Source organism: Molossus molossus, unplaced genomic scaffold (assembly GCF_014108415.1).
Source record: "Molossus molossus isolate mMolMol1 unplaced genomic scaffold, mMolMol1.p scaffold_m16_p_21, whole genome shotgun sequence".
Classification (NCBI taxonomy): Eukaryota; Metazoa; Chordata; class Mammalia; order Chiroptera; family Molossidae; genus Molossus; species Molossus molossus.
Window position 1 is genome coordinate 31,585,265 of NW_023425357.1, and position 16,053 is coordinate 31,601,317.

A 16,053-nucleotide genomic window follows, 5' to 3' on the forward strand; every position below is an offset into this window, starting at 1 on the left:
TAGTAGATCTGTTTCCATGACAAACAGGGGCAATGTCACCAGCATGGGGTCCTAACTGGCTGTGGCACTTTGGACCAGAGTGCCCTGCGGACTAGTAACAGTGCACACCATCTAAATAACAGTAATCATTCTAATGCCTATGCAGAACAGCTGTGTTGGATCAGTGGGCTCAGACAGCTGCTGGACCCAGAACTGGCACTGTGACAACAGGGGTGTGGTGGGGAGAGGGGGGAAGGGAAGCGCTGTGTGTGCAGTTGGTCTGTCATCAGGTGACTTGGGTTTTATTTCCTATCTGTGAACCTCAGCACCTGCCCTGCCCTGCCGCACTGTCACAACACAGTGCAATGGGGAGGAGCACTGGCATTTGAATCAGACAGAGGCAGGTTCAATACTGACCTCACCAAGCACAACCTTGAGCAAGTTGTTTTCCTTCCTAGAGCCCCATTTTGCATATAAGTAAAATGAAGGTAATTCTAGGGGTTGACATTAGCATCATTAACTCTTCTTAGGGTATTGTGGGAAATACAGGAGCTAACATCAATGAAGGGCACAGCACAGTGCCATGGAAGGCTCAGTGCGAGATGATTAATGTGTGGTAGGGGGCACGGCAAGCCACCACTGCTGGCTTTCTGGAAAAAACACAAGTTCTAAAAGCAATTCTGTTGAGAGCCTTTGAGTAGTTTCTACAGATTACAGTAAATTACTGTAATGACATGAGAGAGAGAATCCTGTTAACCCCAAAGCTTGGGATTTCACATGGAATGGGTGTTCATTTTTAGCTAAAATGGAAGTTGTTGGTTGACCCAGTGACTTTCATAAAGCTAATCCTTTACTACCTGAAATACGGTGGCTGAGAGGGTTCACAGTACTTGACTTGGGTCACAGCGTATGCATGGTAGGAGACTCACAGCCTCTTGGGACTTGACTTTTTTTTTTTTTTTAATTCAGTATTTCCTATTGATAGCGGCAGGGAAAAGAGCCTGGAAAGTATCAGAATAAACTCACGTAGAAAAATACAAGACTAGACAAAAGGCAACCTTGGGTAGAAAGGACCTGATGAAAGCCTTTGTCTATTTTTTAAACAAACAAAAAAATTAGTTAGGTAATCTAAGTAAGTAGATCATGACAAGGTCTTGACCTTCAAGTTCTTTTAGGGCTGCTCTTTGACATCATCCAACCCAAGGCACATGCAAAGGTGCCCGTTATAAGGGCCCCACCAACCAGCATGTCTGCACCTTTTTAAGGTGCATTTTCCTGAGATTCACGACAGACCTAAATGCTGGAAACTGACATATTGTAAGAATTTTTTTCTATCCCTTTAGATGGTATTTTCATACGTACACTCTCAAGTCTCAGATCCAGACCCTTGTTTGCTTTGGCAACAGGATCACTGTCATCATCAGCAGGTGACACACTACCCTTGGAAAGCCTGTAACTTGATCAAGGAGACACCGTCAACAAAAAAGCCAGGATCTTAACCTGACTCCAGAGCCCATTACTTTCTCTGTTAAAAAAGCGAGAAGCTGGTGATGGATCTGAGGAGTTCACATTGTTAGAGTTATGTTGTTGGGGGCCTGCCTGCACCTGGAGCGGACAGTCCTGCTCATTGGATCTTCCACTGGGGACCGTGAGCACTACTCTCTGCTGCATAACTCTGGCGCACTGTATTTAAAGATGAAAATGAAAAACAGCACTGTTCACATCTTCCTGCTAAAACCTTTTCAGTTATATACCTGGAAAGTCAGAAAGTCAAAAGCAGAGAGCACCATTATTCTTCACTCTGCAAAACACACACACCCCTGCTCTTACTTCCACCACAGGTGCGCTTGCTGTTTTAAAGCTTTGCCGTTTGAATCCTATTCAGCGCCCCTTGCTGGGAGAGCAGAACAAATGCAGTGTGCACAGTTCTCAGGCCTGCTGCCTCTGGAGAGGGCACCTTCCCCGCGACTCAGGGAGACGAGGGAGACAGAAGCCCGTGAGGGCGATACCTCGCTGTAATCAGGAGCGCCAGCACTTCTTCCCCGATGCCCTCCACGTCCACCACCAAGGCCAGCTCATATTTCTGCACAGTGTTGGAGCATAAGGTCACCTGGAAAGAAAAAGGGGAAAAGCCGCTCTGCACAGGGGAGAAAGGAGCCAGGGGACGGCCACACGGACGAGTGGCTTCTGAGTACTTTATTGTGGGATGTATGGCGTCTTACACTTTTAGTTAAACAAGTTACATTTTGAGGTCTGGGCATGCTGAGCTTTTTCAAAAGCCAGGTGAGAAGCCCAATAGCTTTTTGTGCAATAGGTCTGCTCATTTCTAAGGAGGTTGTTATCAAAGAAGCCATATACCTACATAAGGGGGGGCATGACCCTGAAGGATGAGCAACATCAAACAAACTTTAATTATTGAAATTTAAATCATTCCCTACACCTCTGGGCTATATAAATTATAAAAATTTAATACACCAACAAAACACTACAGCTAAATTTCTCTTATAGCAAAATAAATGACATAACCATCTTAGTTGCAGAGAATGGCATGAAAAATCAACTAGTCATTTTTTTTTCTTTTCTTTTTACCAAAACCGGTCTCCCAATCCCATATTCATCATTAGGGCAGAAAATTGAAAGCACCAAAGGAAGGTCTACCCAAGGACAATATCTGGCCAGTATATTTCATCATGTTTTTATTTATTGTTGTAAAACATTACATTTAGGCTTTTGAAGCCTTGTTCTGACTTTTAATTGCTTTACAATAATTTGTACTGGGAGGGATACTTGTGAGTCTAGAAAACAGCTTCTGGCACAGGTTAAGGCATTTCTAGCTATAAATTATGTACCGGGTACTAATTAAAACTTTTTTTGGTTGCAAAGGGAATTACTGGATGTAAATTTGAGTCCATGCAGACATGGTTGGAGTGCAGATCATGAGGGGAAAATTAAAGCTTGAAGAATACTTTTCCAAATACAAAGGGAAAAAAAAAAGTGAAGATGGGCCTTTGATTTGGAAGGAAAACGTATCGAATTTGGGGAGAAGCAGCTGCCCCAGTGTACAGACTCCTGGAGGAGCTCTAGCCCTCATTTCTGTCCCTGAACTGTGGTTAGAAGGCAGAAGAACAGTGGTCTGGCAGGAGGCTGCTAGACAGATCTATGTCTTCTCAAATCCTCCTGGACTACGTGGGAGAAGAAAAAGGGGGAAATGTATGTAACATGTAGGCTGAGCATTAATAAAGAAAAAATTAAATAAATTCATTATAGCAGTATTTCTCCTTGGAAAATTCACAGTTAGCAACTGCTATGATTTTTTTCATGGCAAAATCCTGTGTTGAAATCCTAGCCCCCAATGTGATGGAATTAGGGGGCGGGGCCAGCGGGAGGTGATTATGTCCTAAGGATGGAGCCCTCATGAACAGGATTAGTGCCCTTATGAAAGAGGGCCACCAGAGCTCCCTATCCGCTTCCCCCATGTGAGGGTATGTGGAGAAGTTGCAGTCTGCAGCCGGAAGAATGCCTTCACCAGAACCCAACCCTGCTGGCACTCTGATCTCGACTGCCTGCCCCTAGAATGTAAGAAATACATTTCTGTTGTTTACAAGCCACCCAGTCTCTGGCATTTTACAAGAACAGCCCAAATAGACTGAGAAGTTATAACAATACATGATATCAAACCTCATTGGATCCATGGAGAAGTCCTTGAAAGAGCTGAAAACTCCCAGAAAGATTAGGATGAAAGGATTCGTGGTGAGATATTATGAAACATTTAAAATAATTTTAAGGGATAAAAACCATAGCTGAATTAAATATTCACTGATAATGACTAAAGAGAAAATGATCAATCTTAGCTATAAAGTCTTATCTTTTGTTCTTTTTCAGAAAAGATAAAATCACTTCATTTTAGCAGCATTCAATATCGCTAGATCTGACTGTTCGGAGAAGAAAAGCCAGTGAGAGAAGACAGTGAAACCTTTCCCAGTTAGCCGTGAACTAATGCCTCAGCAGGCACCGAAAGCCAGGTATCAGCGCTGTTACAGCATCACAGCCACATTCACCATGAAGCCCAGGTTCAGATTAAAAATCTGAATAAACTGGATGTCTTCTGTGGCATAAATGCAGACTTTTATTGGTATAAATGATTTCAGTCTAGAGGAAAGGAGGACCTAATTATCAATGAGTCCTTAAATCTTTTTATGTTTGTACTGACAGGTGTGCTTTCTGTATAGAGCAGTGGTTTCACGAGAAATCGCTACAGTCCACTGTTCTGGTGCAGGTAACACATCGAGTGATGGAAATCCACTAGAGGAGTGTCCGGTATCTGGTTTCTTTCGGCATTTCCTGATAGGCTCACTTTTCCTGTGAATTAGAGGCACTCCTTCCCACTGATACTGGGCTATAGAGCTAAACCTAGATGTGGTCCCAGTAGCTATTCGAGAGTTCGGCTGCTTGGCTGTGTACGCTGGAAGGCTGTGCACTTTACCTTGATAGCAGCAAACCCTTGGGAGCGAATGGTGCCACAGTTAGGGGTGATGGTGAATTCTTTTGGTTTCGTTATGGGGATTTCATCCTTGGTCCAAGAGGGTCTTTTGTCGTCTGAATATTGCTCACACCCTGAAATGCTTTCATGGCCAACACCATCCCCAGGGATACGCAGTTTGAAGGTCATGGGAACCAAGGAGGTATTATTGAGGGAACACATCAAGGTATGAGGAAATCCTGGAAAACACAATATGGGCAAGAAATGAACGTCCCACAATAGCCGCCCTTTAACATCAACTTCCCTGCACACTGCCAAGCCTCTTAAATAACTGTCTTTGCAACTCAGCACTACTTGCTTAATTCTAACTCTCTCTGATATTATTTTCCATTGTAAATCAATAAATACATTTCATTCGTTCATTCAGTGACTATTTATTAATTTACTATGCAGCAACAATAGACATAAACTCATCATCCAGGTCCCTCCCACGAGGCAGCCTCTATTATCAATTTGCTGATTAATCTTCTAGAAGTGTATTCTGCATTTAATTTTTGCATAGAAATACAGATTTCCACCCCAAATAGAATAATGTTTGCTCTTTTTATTTGCCTGTGTGAGAAAGGAGAAGCCTGTGCAGTTTTGCCCACTGTGTGACCCTGAGCCTGCCAAGACATTACATACCTTTTTCTGGACCTGTTTGAGGCTCATGCCCTCAGGGTCGAGACACAAAACTGAATAATAGCCTCTACCAAGAGAGACTTTGCGATCTGCTCCTAAGCCAGCCAGAGGCTAAAACATTGGCATTTACCTCCCTTAGACAAAGATGCGTTTTCATGTTATAGCTAGCCCTCCTACGTTCAGTTCAGTGAGATTCATGTTCCCTTCCAAAGAGATGTAGGTCCTCTTTGCCTGGTAAGCAATAAACTGAGCTCTGATTTTTGGATCCCCTAGGTGGCTGTTGAATCTCCTACCACTTTCAGAACAAGAATTATCTATAACCAGAGGAGAACAAATATGCATATTTCTACTGGATACAAACATGATTCTTTCTACTTTGAACCCTACTGCAATATTATACAACTGGTCTCAGAGTAATTACTGCAGTACTGCAGAGGGTATTTTGAACTATCTACTTCTCTCCCCATGTCTGCATCTCTCTACACAATAGGACTGTAGAGGAAACATGTTCATGTCTCCTTTGTGATATCACACCAGCCAATCGGCTTGGAAGAAATCTTTAATGGGAAAAGAATTGTCTGCTTCAGTGCACTTGAAAGATTATTCCTGAAAATTCCAGAGGAACTGCTAACAAGTCAGTTTCACAATCATATAATTGCTACATTTGACATACCCTTATTTTACCTGACGATTTATGAGATAAACACTCTTCTAATGCAGGGTGCACATATTATGGAGGTGGAGCCTATAAAGACTCAGATGGGCTCTTCCAAACCATTGCTCAGACTACTTCCTGAAACTATTTGAACTTCTGAGAATAGAGCCAATTATAACCTCCTATCTAGAACAATTCCTTGTACTATTACCTGTAGTATTGTTCGTCAAGAAGCCCAAAGGAAAGGGATACTGAAGACTAGGTTTCTGGTAGCACCAAATCCTAATACCATGTTATCTAGTTTCATCTGAATGCAAGCACTTCACAGTGCAGACCCCTAGTCTCCCTTCCTTAGCATCTATGAGGTGAGAAATACAGGTATATAAAAAGTAGTGTGTAAAAACTCAACATTGTTGGAATAATTAACAACATGCTTGGTCAGAAGGCTGCAAAGACTCACAGTCACCTTCATTCCTCTCCCAGTACTTAAATTTGATTTAAAAGATACTATTCTCAGGAGATGTGATTTTCGTTTAATATGCATATTTTCATCTGACCTAGGGAGCCCCTGAGAAGACTTCAAAAAACTAGGAGCAGCTGCAAAGGAAACGTTTCAATTCTGACAAAAGATGGTATGTCATTTAGAATGTGATTGTTCTACTAACAAATGGAACTAAGCTAAGGAGTGAAACGGTTTCAGAAATACCCAGGACCAAACATTAAATTACAATTCATAGACTTTGGGGGACATGTGGAATATTTTAGACAATGGATTCCTAATTTTCCTAGTAAAATAAAAATCTCCACAAAGCAAAGGGAAATGTGTTGGCAGATCATTGTGCAAACAACAGGTGATACTTTTGTAGTTGTTGGTAGAAATAAATCAGAAAATGGGAGATCAATGAGCACATCTGCACAGTCCATTTTGGACATAAAAAATTCAGCCTCAGACTTAGAAACACAAACATTTCTTAAAATCAGGATCCTCTGTCTACATCAGTGGTCTTTGGCACACTAGCTGTGATGTGCCCCAAAGCCTGAGCTGGTCTTCAACAAAAATCATAGGTCCCATCATAGAAGAGATGAGGTCATCTCTGAACAAGAGTTGATGGGAAAATTTTGCCTCTAGCTGGGTATTATATTGCAGAAACACTTTGTAGTGAGATATGGGTCTAAATCATAGTCCAGAAAACCTTTCAAATGAAAATGGGCTGTGCCCAAATGATATATTTAAGAATGTATTCCTGTAGCCCGGCCAGTGTGGCTCAGTTGGTTGAGCCATCATTCCATGCACCAGGAGGTCACAGTTTGATTCTGGGTCAGGGCACATGCCTAGGTTTCGGGCTTGATCCCCATTATGGGGCATGCAGGAGGCAGCCAATTGATGTTTCTTTCTTATTGATATTTCTCTCTCTCTCTTCCTCGCTCTGAAATCAATAAAAAAACTAATAAAATATGTTCCTGTAATTGTCTATACATTCTTTAGATGGATTTGAGCCTCCCTATACAGAAAAGCTACTGTCATAATGTGACTAAGAAATTGTACACTATAACTTTCCTGCCCCGGGAATAACAGCCTTACACAGAAGAGTTATAAAGAATCTTACAGTGTGTTAAACATTTGATAAAAAATTTCATAATCCACAATCCTTGGGAAATGTAGAGCATAAAAATAGTATTATCAATCTTGAATTGGCCAAGCTCTCCAAAGCTCTTGGAGTTCTTTGGTGAAGAGTTTTATCTTTAGTTCTAATGTCCATCAGATCAGGTTAACTTCCTCTGGAACTCATAGACTATTCACCTTAGAAAATAAAAACTAGAAAATCTATGTAGTTACAAGTCTTTCATTAGTCTGAATCAAGCTTACTTCATGCAGACATAACTAAATATTGTCAAGAACCAACTCATCTATAAATTCTAGAAGCCTTCTCTTAAAACTCACCCTGGGGAGTTCTCCCTTCTTTCAAACTCACAATGAGCAATCTGAAAAATTATACCAACAGTCTTCTTTAGAGGCTTCACTGACTCTGTAGTTAACTCTAAGGTGGACCTTCGTGTAAAAAGATGCCCTCCCCCCCCAAAAAACTGAATCATTGGCTGAAGACATGCAGAAAACACTCTCACTGGAGATCTCAAATGGAAGTTTGCTAATAAAACTTGCAGAAATGGATGACCTACACAAATAGATTGTCATTCCAAACTTCTCAGAACAAGCAGTCTTTACATGAAGTAGAAAGAATCTGCCCAAGACTGGTGGAACAACATTTTGCTGAATGCCTGACATTACTGATTCTCATAATTTCCTTTGCATACTTTCTTCTTTATCATCTGGCCATATTATTCTCTATTTACAATCTTAAAGTTTTATAACACTGATATCCCTTGGTATGTCTTTCTTACTGTTAATGATAACTTGCTTGTGTGTGGGCTTTGCTCATGTCTACTATGACCTCTTCTGCTAATCTTTCTAAGATCCTTTTATGATCATTACAATTAAGCTTTGCCCTTGGCTCCTTACTCTAAACCCTCTTAAAGTCAATTTTAATAATTGAATAGAATACTGACAGTTTATACCTGGGCCATGGAATAGACAACTATCATGTAGTTTTTTTAATGCTTATATTTACCCCCAAAACTCTGCCCTCATACCCAATTGTCAAGTACACTGAGTGCCTGGAGCCTTCCAGGCTCCTTATTCTCCATCCAACACATTCTTGTGCCACCTGAAAAACAGTGACTTTACAGAATCTTACCCTGCCCCTTCTGGTCTATTGCCTGGCATATCAGTGGTTACTTGGTCCATTTTATTTTTTGACTAATCTGAGGATTTATCAAAGCCTCAGTGTTCCTTCAGGGACAAATGCCACCCAAACTCTATAGTCTGACTCTCTCATGCTACTGTATCTTTAGTCAGCCGAATTAATTATTGGACATGTCACCCGACATCTAGTCCTATCATCAAAATTTGTATAGCCATGCTTCAAACATTTTAGATACCAATCTACTGTATGGTATTTATAATATCCTAACATCATCAATCCAACAGACTCTGATGCCAAACCTAGATCTTCATCTCTAACTCTAACCTATGACTGACACCTCTCAGGAATGGGCCTCAGTGCCAAGACAGGAAAAATATTAGCAACTTTCGTTAGCTTCATGTACTCCCAAGGTTTGCAGAGACTTGTTTAACTCCACACAATATGTCTGTCATCCTAACAGACAAACAAACAAAATCCTTCAATTCCTGGTTTGCTCCTGTAACAGTTAATTTCTCTTTTTTGCATCTGGAACTATATGTCCCCCTATTGGGCTTTCATTCCCAAGCTGATGACACGCTTACTTTTATCTGCCTCATCAAAGCCCAACTTGCACATGCAGGATAATAGTGAACATTTCCCAATAAATAACTGTCCAATGGACCCTGTTTCTTTGTGATGGGAAGTCAAACTACCTGGAAAAATAATGAGACTTTGTGACCCTGGCCAGTTTGGTTCAGCAGTTGGAGCAACGGCCTGCAGACCAAAAAATTGCAGGTTTGATTTCTGGTCAGAGGCATATACTTCGGTTGCAGGTTTGATCCCCTGTGGGAGGCAACCAATCAATGTATCTCTCTCATTTTCTCTTTCTCCCTCCCTCCCACTCTATCTAAAAAAAATCAATAGAAAAATATCCTCGAATAAGGATTAAAAAAATTTTTTTTTAAAATAATGAGACTTCGTGTTGTAGTCATGAGGACTCCAGTTCCAACTTGGGGATTTGAAAATATCATAAAATAATAAAAGGGCATCAACTCCAGTTTCAACTTTGGGATTTGAAAATATCATAAAATAATGAAAGGGTATTACAAAATTGTCTCTAATTGTGTCAGTTACAGTGAAAAATCTAGAAGCACATAAAGTAGCTTGAATTTACTGACCCAGGTGGTTTTGAAAACCAAATAGCCCTAGATTTCCTGTTGGCAAGCAAATAAGGTATGTTTTTGTTAACATTTCCTGCCACACTAGAGAAGACTAAGGAATCCATATCCAAACTAAAAGAAAAGACAACTAAGGGTTTGAAGGTGGACTTGGGAGGGATACATTTTCAAATCTCAGACTTGAGGAATCTTGGGTCATGGCTCTATAGTGTGTTCCAGCCTCTTGTCTAGCTGCTGTATCATCAAATGGTTTCATAAGATATTGCCCAAGAAAAGAAAAATAAGCTGCTTCTAATTTTCAACTAAGCTATTTAATCAAAACTTGTAGCCGGACCAAGTCTGGGAAACAGCTGTTGGCGTATCATTATTGTAGCATTTACATTAACGTTGCAGAGCTGAGCAATAGAGCAGATTCTGGACAATGAATCAGTGTGGCATTTCTTGAAGTAAGTGATTTGAGGTGCTTGTTCTACTCTGTTTTCTCCCTCCAGGGCAATATGACATAGGGCACATCTCCCAGAAGTCCTTGGGCTGGACTTTGTATTTAAATACCTGTGCAAGGGTATGCTGCTGACATGCATCGGTTGCCTAGACCTCCCTGTGGACTAAATTTGAACTGTTTGGAGGATGGCTACATAGGTCTGGCTATACTAATTCACTTCTTATTGTGTACCTGTCACAGTCACCCTGGAGAGAGGATGCCTTTCTTAGTGGGCCACCAGATGATTTTCAAGTTGTGGGTCATTTTTATTTTCCTTCAAAAGAGTCCATCACTCAAACATGCCCTACAAATTTGTAAAAAAATTTCTCCAGCCCTTTTCATATTTTATAGTAACAAACACTCAACTTCACTTATACAGATTTTCCTATAGTATGTACCTTACCCTATATCAGGTAGATGGGGGGGGGGGGGGGGCATTGAATAAATAAATATGTTCTGAATAAATAAAACCATCATAACCACAAATGTTAAAGCAACCGATAAAAGCATTATTAATCAACTTTCTCTAAAAAACAATTTTTCCCAATGTGGAAGCAAAAGAACCGAAAGTCAAAATAGGGGCAATAGAGCAAAATGGAAAGGACCATGGAGTACGGGTTTAGACTAGGGGTTTTCAACCTTTTTAAAAACTATCACCTCCTGTAAAGAACCACTGTGATAAATTAATTTAAAATAAAATAAAATCAATTATATTTAATTAATATGATTTAAATTATATTTTATTTCTCCCTAGCAAGAAAATATTAAGAGATACAATTCTGCTAGGGAGAGTTGACCTCTGAAGGCCACAAACCATTATATCTAAGTTTGTTTTCAACCTCCAAGAACCAGTTTTTGCCTCTTCAGGGGCAATATCACTTGTGCTGACAGTATCTGATTTAAATGCACCTCAACTGAAATGCTAACTCTGCCACTGCTGTGTGACTTTAGGAAGTTATTTAATTGCTCAATGCATAGTTCTTCTATCTCTAAAATGGGGATCTTAAATAGTACCTCCTCATAGGATTGCTAAAAGGTTTCAATGTAGTCTCATTTAATGCATTTAGCAGTGATTGGAATATATAGGAAGAAACAATAGATGGGAATTTTTGCTGCTGTTGTTGTTATCATTTTTATTATCGGGGAAGCTTAGATGGGAGAAAATGACTCAGAGAAGTAACTGGGTGAGAAGACAACACAAAAATACAAGAGTCTTCAATTTGGAGTGTAAGACACCTGAATCGAGCCACCACTAAGTTCAGTTGGAACTTGAGAGCATCTCTGTGAAAAGGTTGCTGTGTGGCCAGCCTGTAGAATCAGAATCTGCATATAAATAATGTTCATAATGTTTAGACAGCGGAATGAAGCGTAAGGCCTTCTGCTGTTCTGCTGCTGGAAGAGGGCCCCAGCCACTGCCTGACAGCTGTTAGGGCCCAGGATGCAGTTCCAACTTTCACGTGGAAACCAGGAAATGGCACTGAAATGCTACTGCTGCAGAAGACAATTCTAGATCCTCTCTGCTTTTACCGATAAAAAAATGGTAAGAGAGATTCTTTGTAAACCTTCCTCCCCCAACCCCTGTAGAGAGAAGTAATTCTTCTCTGTTTCTAACTTACAATGGACATATACTCACCAAAGGAAACATCACCGAAGTGCAGAGCAGGAACATTGAAGTGGAAGGTGGGTCCGATGACACAGCCTCTGGAAGGAGAGCACAAGGAGGAGAGTGGGCAGTGGGCAGAGAACCAGCGAAGGCAGGGTGACAGTCAGCAACTGCGGAGAGGGTCAGTACTGAAAACCCTAATTTGACATTATATCAATTATAGGATCCAGGACTTAAAAAAACCGAGAGATGATGGCCTATCACAGTGGTTAACTCAGGCAAGAAAGGAAAATTATAGGTCTGATCATATGAGGAACATCAAAGACTATCCGTGACACCAGTATTCCTTGTCCCACACTTGTATAAAACTGTCTGAAGCCAGTTGCAACCAACAGCTGGCTGTGCTCTTGGCCAGTCACTTTACCTCTGTAGGCTTTAGTTTATTTTCCTCAGACATAGAGGAGAGGACAAGAATAGGTGACTTTTAAGGACTCTTTACTCTAAATGTTGGTTTATTTCTCTCTCAGGGCAAGGTCTCATGATCTTGGAGTTGATGCTCTAATTTAAAATAAATACAGGCATACCTCGAAGATATTGCAGGTTCGGTTCCAGACCACCAAAATAAAGTATCACAATAAAGTGAGTCCTAGTCTTTTTGCTGGTGGAGGGTCTTGTTTTCAATTTGTAAAAAAAGAAATGCAACATCTGGGAAGCGCAATAAAGCAAAGTGCAATAAAATGAGGTAGGCCTGTAATAAATTCTACAGCTTCTAGTTGTGCCAGGCATTTAAATGTTATAGACACACAGATGCCAGCAAACATGCTGAGCATAAATCTCCTCATTCACCCAGCTCCAGATCCTGGTGATGGAGGTGTGTCATACCGAGCTGAATGCATTGCTGCCCTAGCAATACTTCTGGCTGCTGCAGATCTGACCATTAGGTGGTGAGAGGCTGCTGTGAGCGAGCATGGGAGGATCCATGACAGCAGAGACTCAATGCAGCAAATTTCAATTCAAAAAGCCTTTCTCAGGACCATCTATTCTATTTCATGCTAATGATCCAAAGTGTTTTCCAAAGGGATGGCTGGTCCTTAGCAAGGAGTTAGGATCCAGCTGAGAATGGAGTCAAACCAGCCTACAGGTGAGATATTTGACCAGTAAAAGAAGTGTTTCTTGGGGAAGGGGAAAATAACAGAACAAAAGTGTCTGAAAGGCACAAAAGGCTAAAGAAAGTAAGAAACAAGTTCACAAATTTGCACAAAACAGTCATTTAATCAGTGAAGTAGAAAGAACCAGAGTTAGCCCAGCCGGTGTGGCTAGTGACTGAGCGTTGACTCATGCACCAAGAGGGTTCAATTCCTGGTCAGGGCACATGCCCAGGTTGTGGGCCAGATCCCCAGTGGAGGGCATGCAAAAGGTGGCAAATTGATGTTCTCTCTCATCTATGTTTTTTTCTCTCTCTCCTCCCTTCCTCTCTCTCTCAAATCAATAAAAAATTAAAAATTAAAAAAAAAAACAAAAAACCAGAGTTAAATCACATTTGTTCAAAGGCGCCCATAACTAGGGGAACTGTGGCTGAATAGCATCTGGACATAGGTGTGGTCACATTCATTCTAACAGGGCCTATGAATATTAGGACAGTCTCTGCAAGCTTGTGCCCGCCATCAACGCAGTGGGCTGTTAACATGATAAAGACTAGGAGTTAGAATGATTGCATTATTAAGACATGTTAAGTGAAATATTTTGAAGACAAAATATATCTGTGCTATGGTTAAAACTCTATAAAATTGCATCCGTAAAAATTTGAGGGAAGAAAACTGTGCATGAGTAATTTTTTTAAATCACATTAATTTTACAGTGTTGTTTATCCAACCACTTAAAATACTGTGTCACGTAGTTGAAGAGTAAATAGAAACAGCAAAAGTCCTTCAACTATGTTCTTATTTTTCCAAATTGCTTTTGGTATTCTAGGTTTCTTGTATTTCCATATGAATTTTAGGATCAGCTTGCCAATTACTGCAAAAAAGGCAGCTGGGATTTTGATAGGGATCATATTGAATCTATACATCATTTTGGGAAGTATTGCCATATTAAGTCAACACAGATGTCTTTTCACTTATTTAGGTCTTTTAATTTCCTTTCAATAATGCTTTGTAGTTTTCAATGTACAAATCTTGCATTTTTTTGTTAAATTTATTTCCAAGTATATTATTGAACTTATTGTAAGTGGAATTTTCTTAACTTCATTTCTGAATTTTCATTATTATTGTCTGGAAATACAATTGATTTTTGTATATTGATCTGAGAGCTTGCAATTTTTCTGAACTCACTTACTGGCTCTTTAGGTGTGTGTGTGTGTGTGTGTGTGTGTGTGTGTTTCTTAAGATTCTATACAACATCACATCATCTGCAAAGAGAGATAGCTTTACATTTTCCTTTCCAATCTGGATGCTTTTTATTTATTTATGTATTTATGTATGAATGTATGTGTGTATGTATTTAAGCATGTATGTATTTGTTTATTTTGCTTAATTGCCTTGGATAGAATCTTGGACAGAACCTCCAGTGCAAGTATAAGTGGCAATGGCAGACATCCTTGTCCTGTTCCTGATTTCAGTGAGAAAGCATAATGTTAGATGTCAGTTTTTCATAGATATTCTTTTTTTTTTTTAATCCTAGTTTATTGAGGTATAATTTACATGCAATGAGATGCATCCATTTCTAGTGTAGAGTTCAAGAACTTTCCACAAATGCACATACATGTATAACCACCACCACAAGCAAGATGACAGAATGTTTCCATCATCTCACAAAGTTCTCTCAGGGCTTCTTTGCAGCCAATCTTTTTTATTTATTTATCATGTCGAGGAAGTTCCTTGCTATTCCTAGTTTGTTGAGGTTGGTTGTTTTTGTTTATTTTTTTTAAATCATGAAAGGGTGTTTAACTTTGGTGAATGCTTCTTCTATGTTTATTGAGATGATCATGTGGTTTTGGTCTTTATTCTATTAATATGTTATACAAAATTGATTTTCCTATGTTGACCCAAACTTGCATTCCTGGGATAAATTCACTTGGTCACTGTGTATAATCCTTTTTATATGTTGCCGGTTTGATTTGGTTTGCAAGTATTTTATGACAAATTTTTGTGTCTATATTTGTAAAACTTATTGGTCTTCAGTTTGCTTGCCTACAATGTTTTTATCTGATTTTGGTATCAGGGTAATATTGGTAATAAAATGAGTTGGAAGGTGTTCACACCTCTTCTATTCTACAAGGAGGCAATATTTTGTGGAATACTGATGTTAATTCTTCATTAAATACTCAGTAGAATTCTCCAGTGAAGCCATCTGTTCCTGGGTTGTTTGTGTGTGTAGGGGTGGGGTGAGGGTGGTGGTGGTTCTATTTCAATCTCCCTAAACTATTATAGGTTTACTCATATTTTCTATTTCTTTTGAGTTAGTTTTGATGGTTTGTGTCTTTCTAGGATCATGTCTATTTCATCTAGATTAATTTGTTGGGCATACAATTGTTCATAACATTCCCTAATAATCCTTTTTACTTCTGTAAAAATGCCCCTCTTTAACTTCTGATTTTAGTGCTTTGAGGCCTTTCTCCATTTTTTTTTTTCTTGGTCAGTTTCACTGAAGTTTGTCAATTTGCTGATTTTTTCAAAGAACCAACTTTCAGTTTCATTAATTTTATTGTTTTGTTTTTTATTTCATTAATTTCCACTCTAATCTTCACTATTTCCTTCCTTGTGCTTGTTTAGGATTTATTTGGCTCCTCTTTTTCAAGTTTTTAAGGTAAACATTTAGATTATTCATTTGAGATCTTTCTTCTTTTTAAACATAAGCACTTACAACTATCAATTTCTTGTAAACACTACTTTCACTAGATTTCAAAAGTTTTAACATCTTGCCCTGGCCAGTGTGGCTCACTTGGTTGGAGCATCATCCCATATATCAAAAAGTTGCAAGTTTGATTCCTGGTCAGGGCACATGCCCAGGTTGTGGGTTTGATATCTGGACCAGGTACTTGCAGGAGGCAGCTGATTGATGTTTCTCTCTCATATCAATGTTTCTCTCTTTCTCTTTCTCTCTCTCCCCCACTTCCTCTCTCTGAAATCAATTAAAAAACAAACAAACAAAAACATTGCATCAGTGGTCCACATTCATAAAAGTTTTAACATCTTCTGTTTTGTTTTCATTTATCTCAAACTATTTTTAAATTTTTTGTGATTTCTTCTTTGACCCA

General features: G+C 39.5%; 1 protein-coding gene across 1 annotated transcript in view; it reads right to left on the reverse strand.

Annotated features, from left to right (window-relative positions):
- HYDIN (HYDIN axonemal central pair apparatus protein) overlaps nucleotides 1-16,053 on the reverse strand; it is a 404,418-nt gene that overhangs the window by 232,051 nt on the left and 156,314 nt on the right. Inside the window, exons 13-15 of the mRNA XM_036274275.1 lie at nucleotides 11,829-11,896; nucleotides 4,463-4,698; nucleotides 1,989-2,089 (exon numbers count right to left, since the gene is read on the reverse strand). Coding sequence (XP_036130168.1) covers nucleotides 1,989-2,089; nucleotides 4,463-4,698; nucleotides 11,829-11,896 — 405 coding nt within the window. The remainder of the gene's footprint in view (nucleotides 1-1,988; nucleotides 2,090-4,462; nucleotides 4,699-11,828; nucleotides 11,897-16,053) is intronic.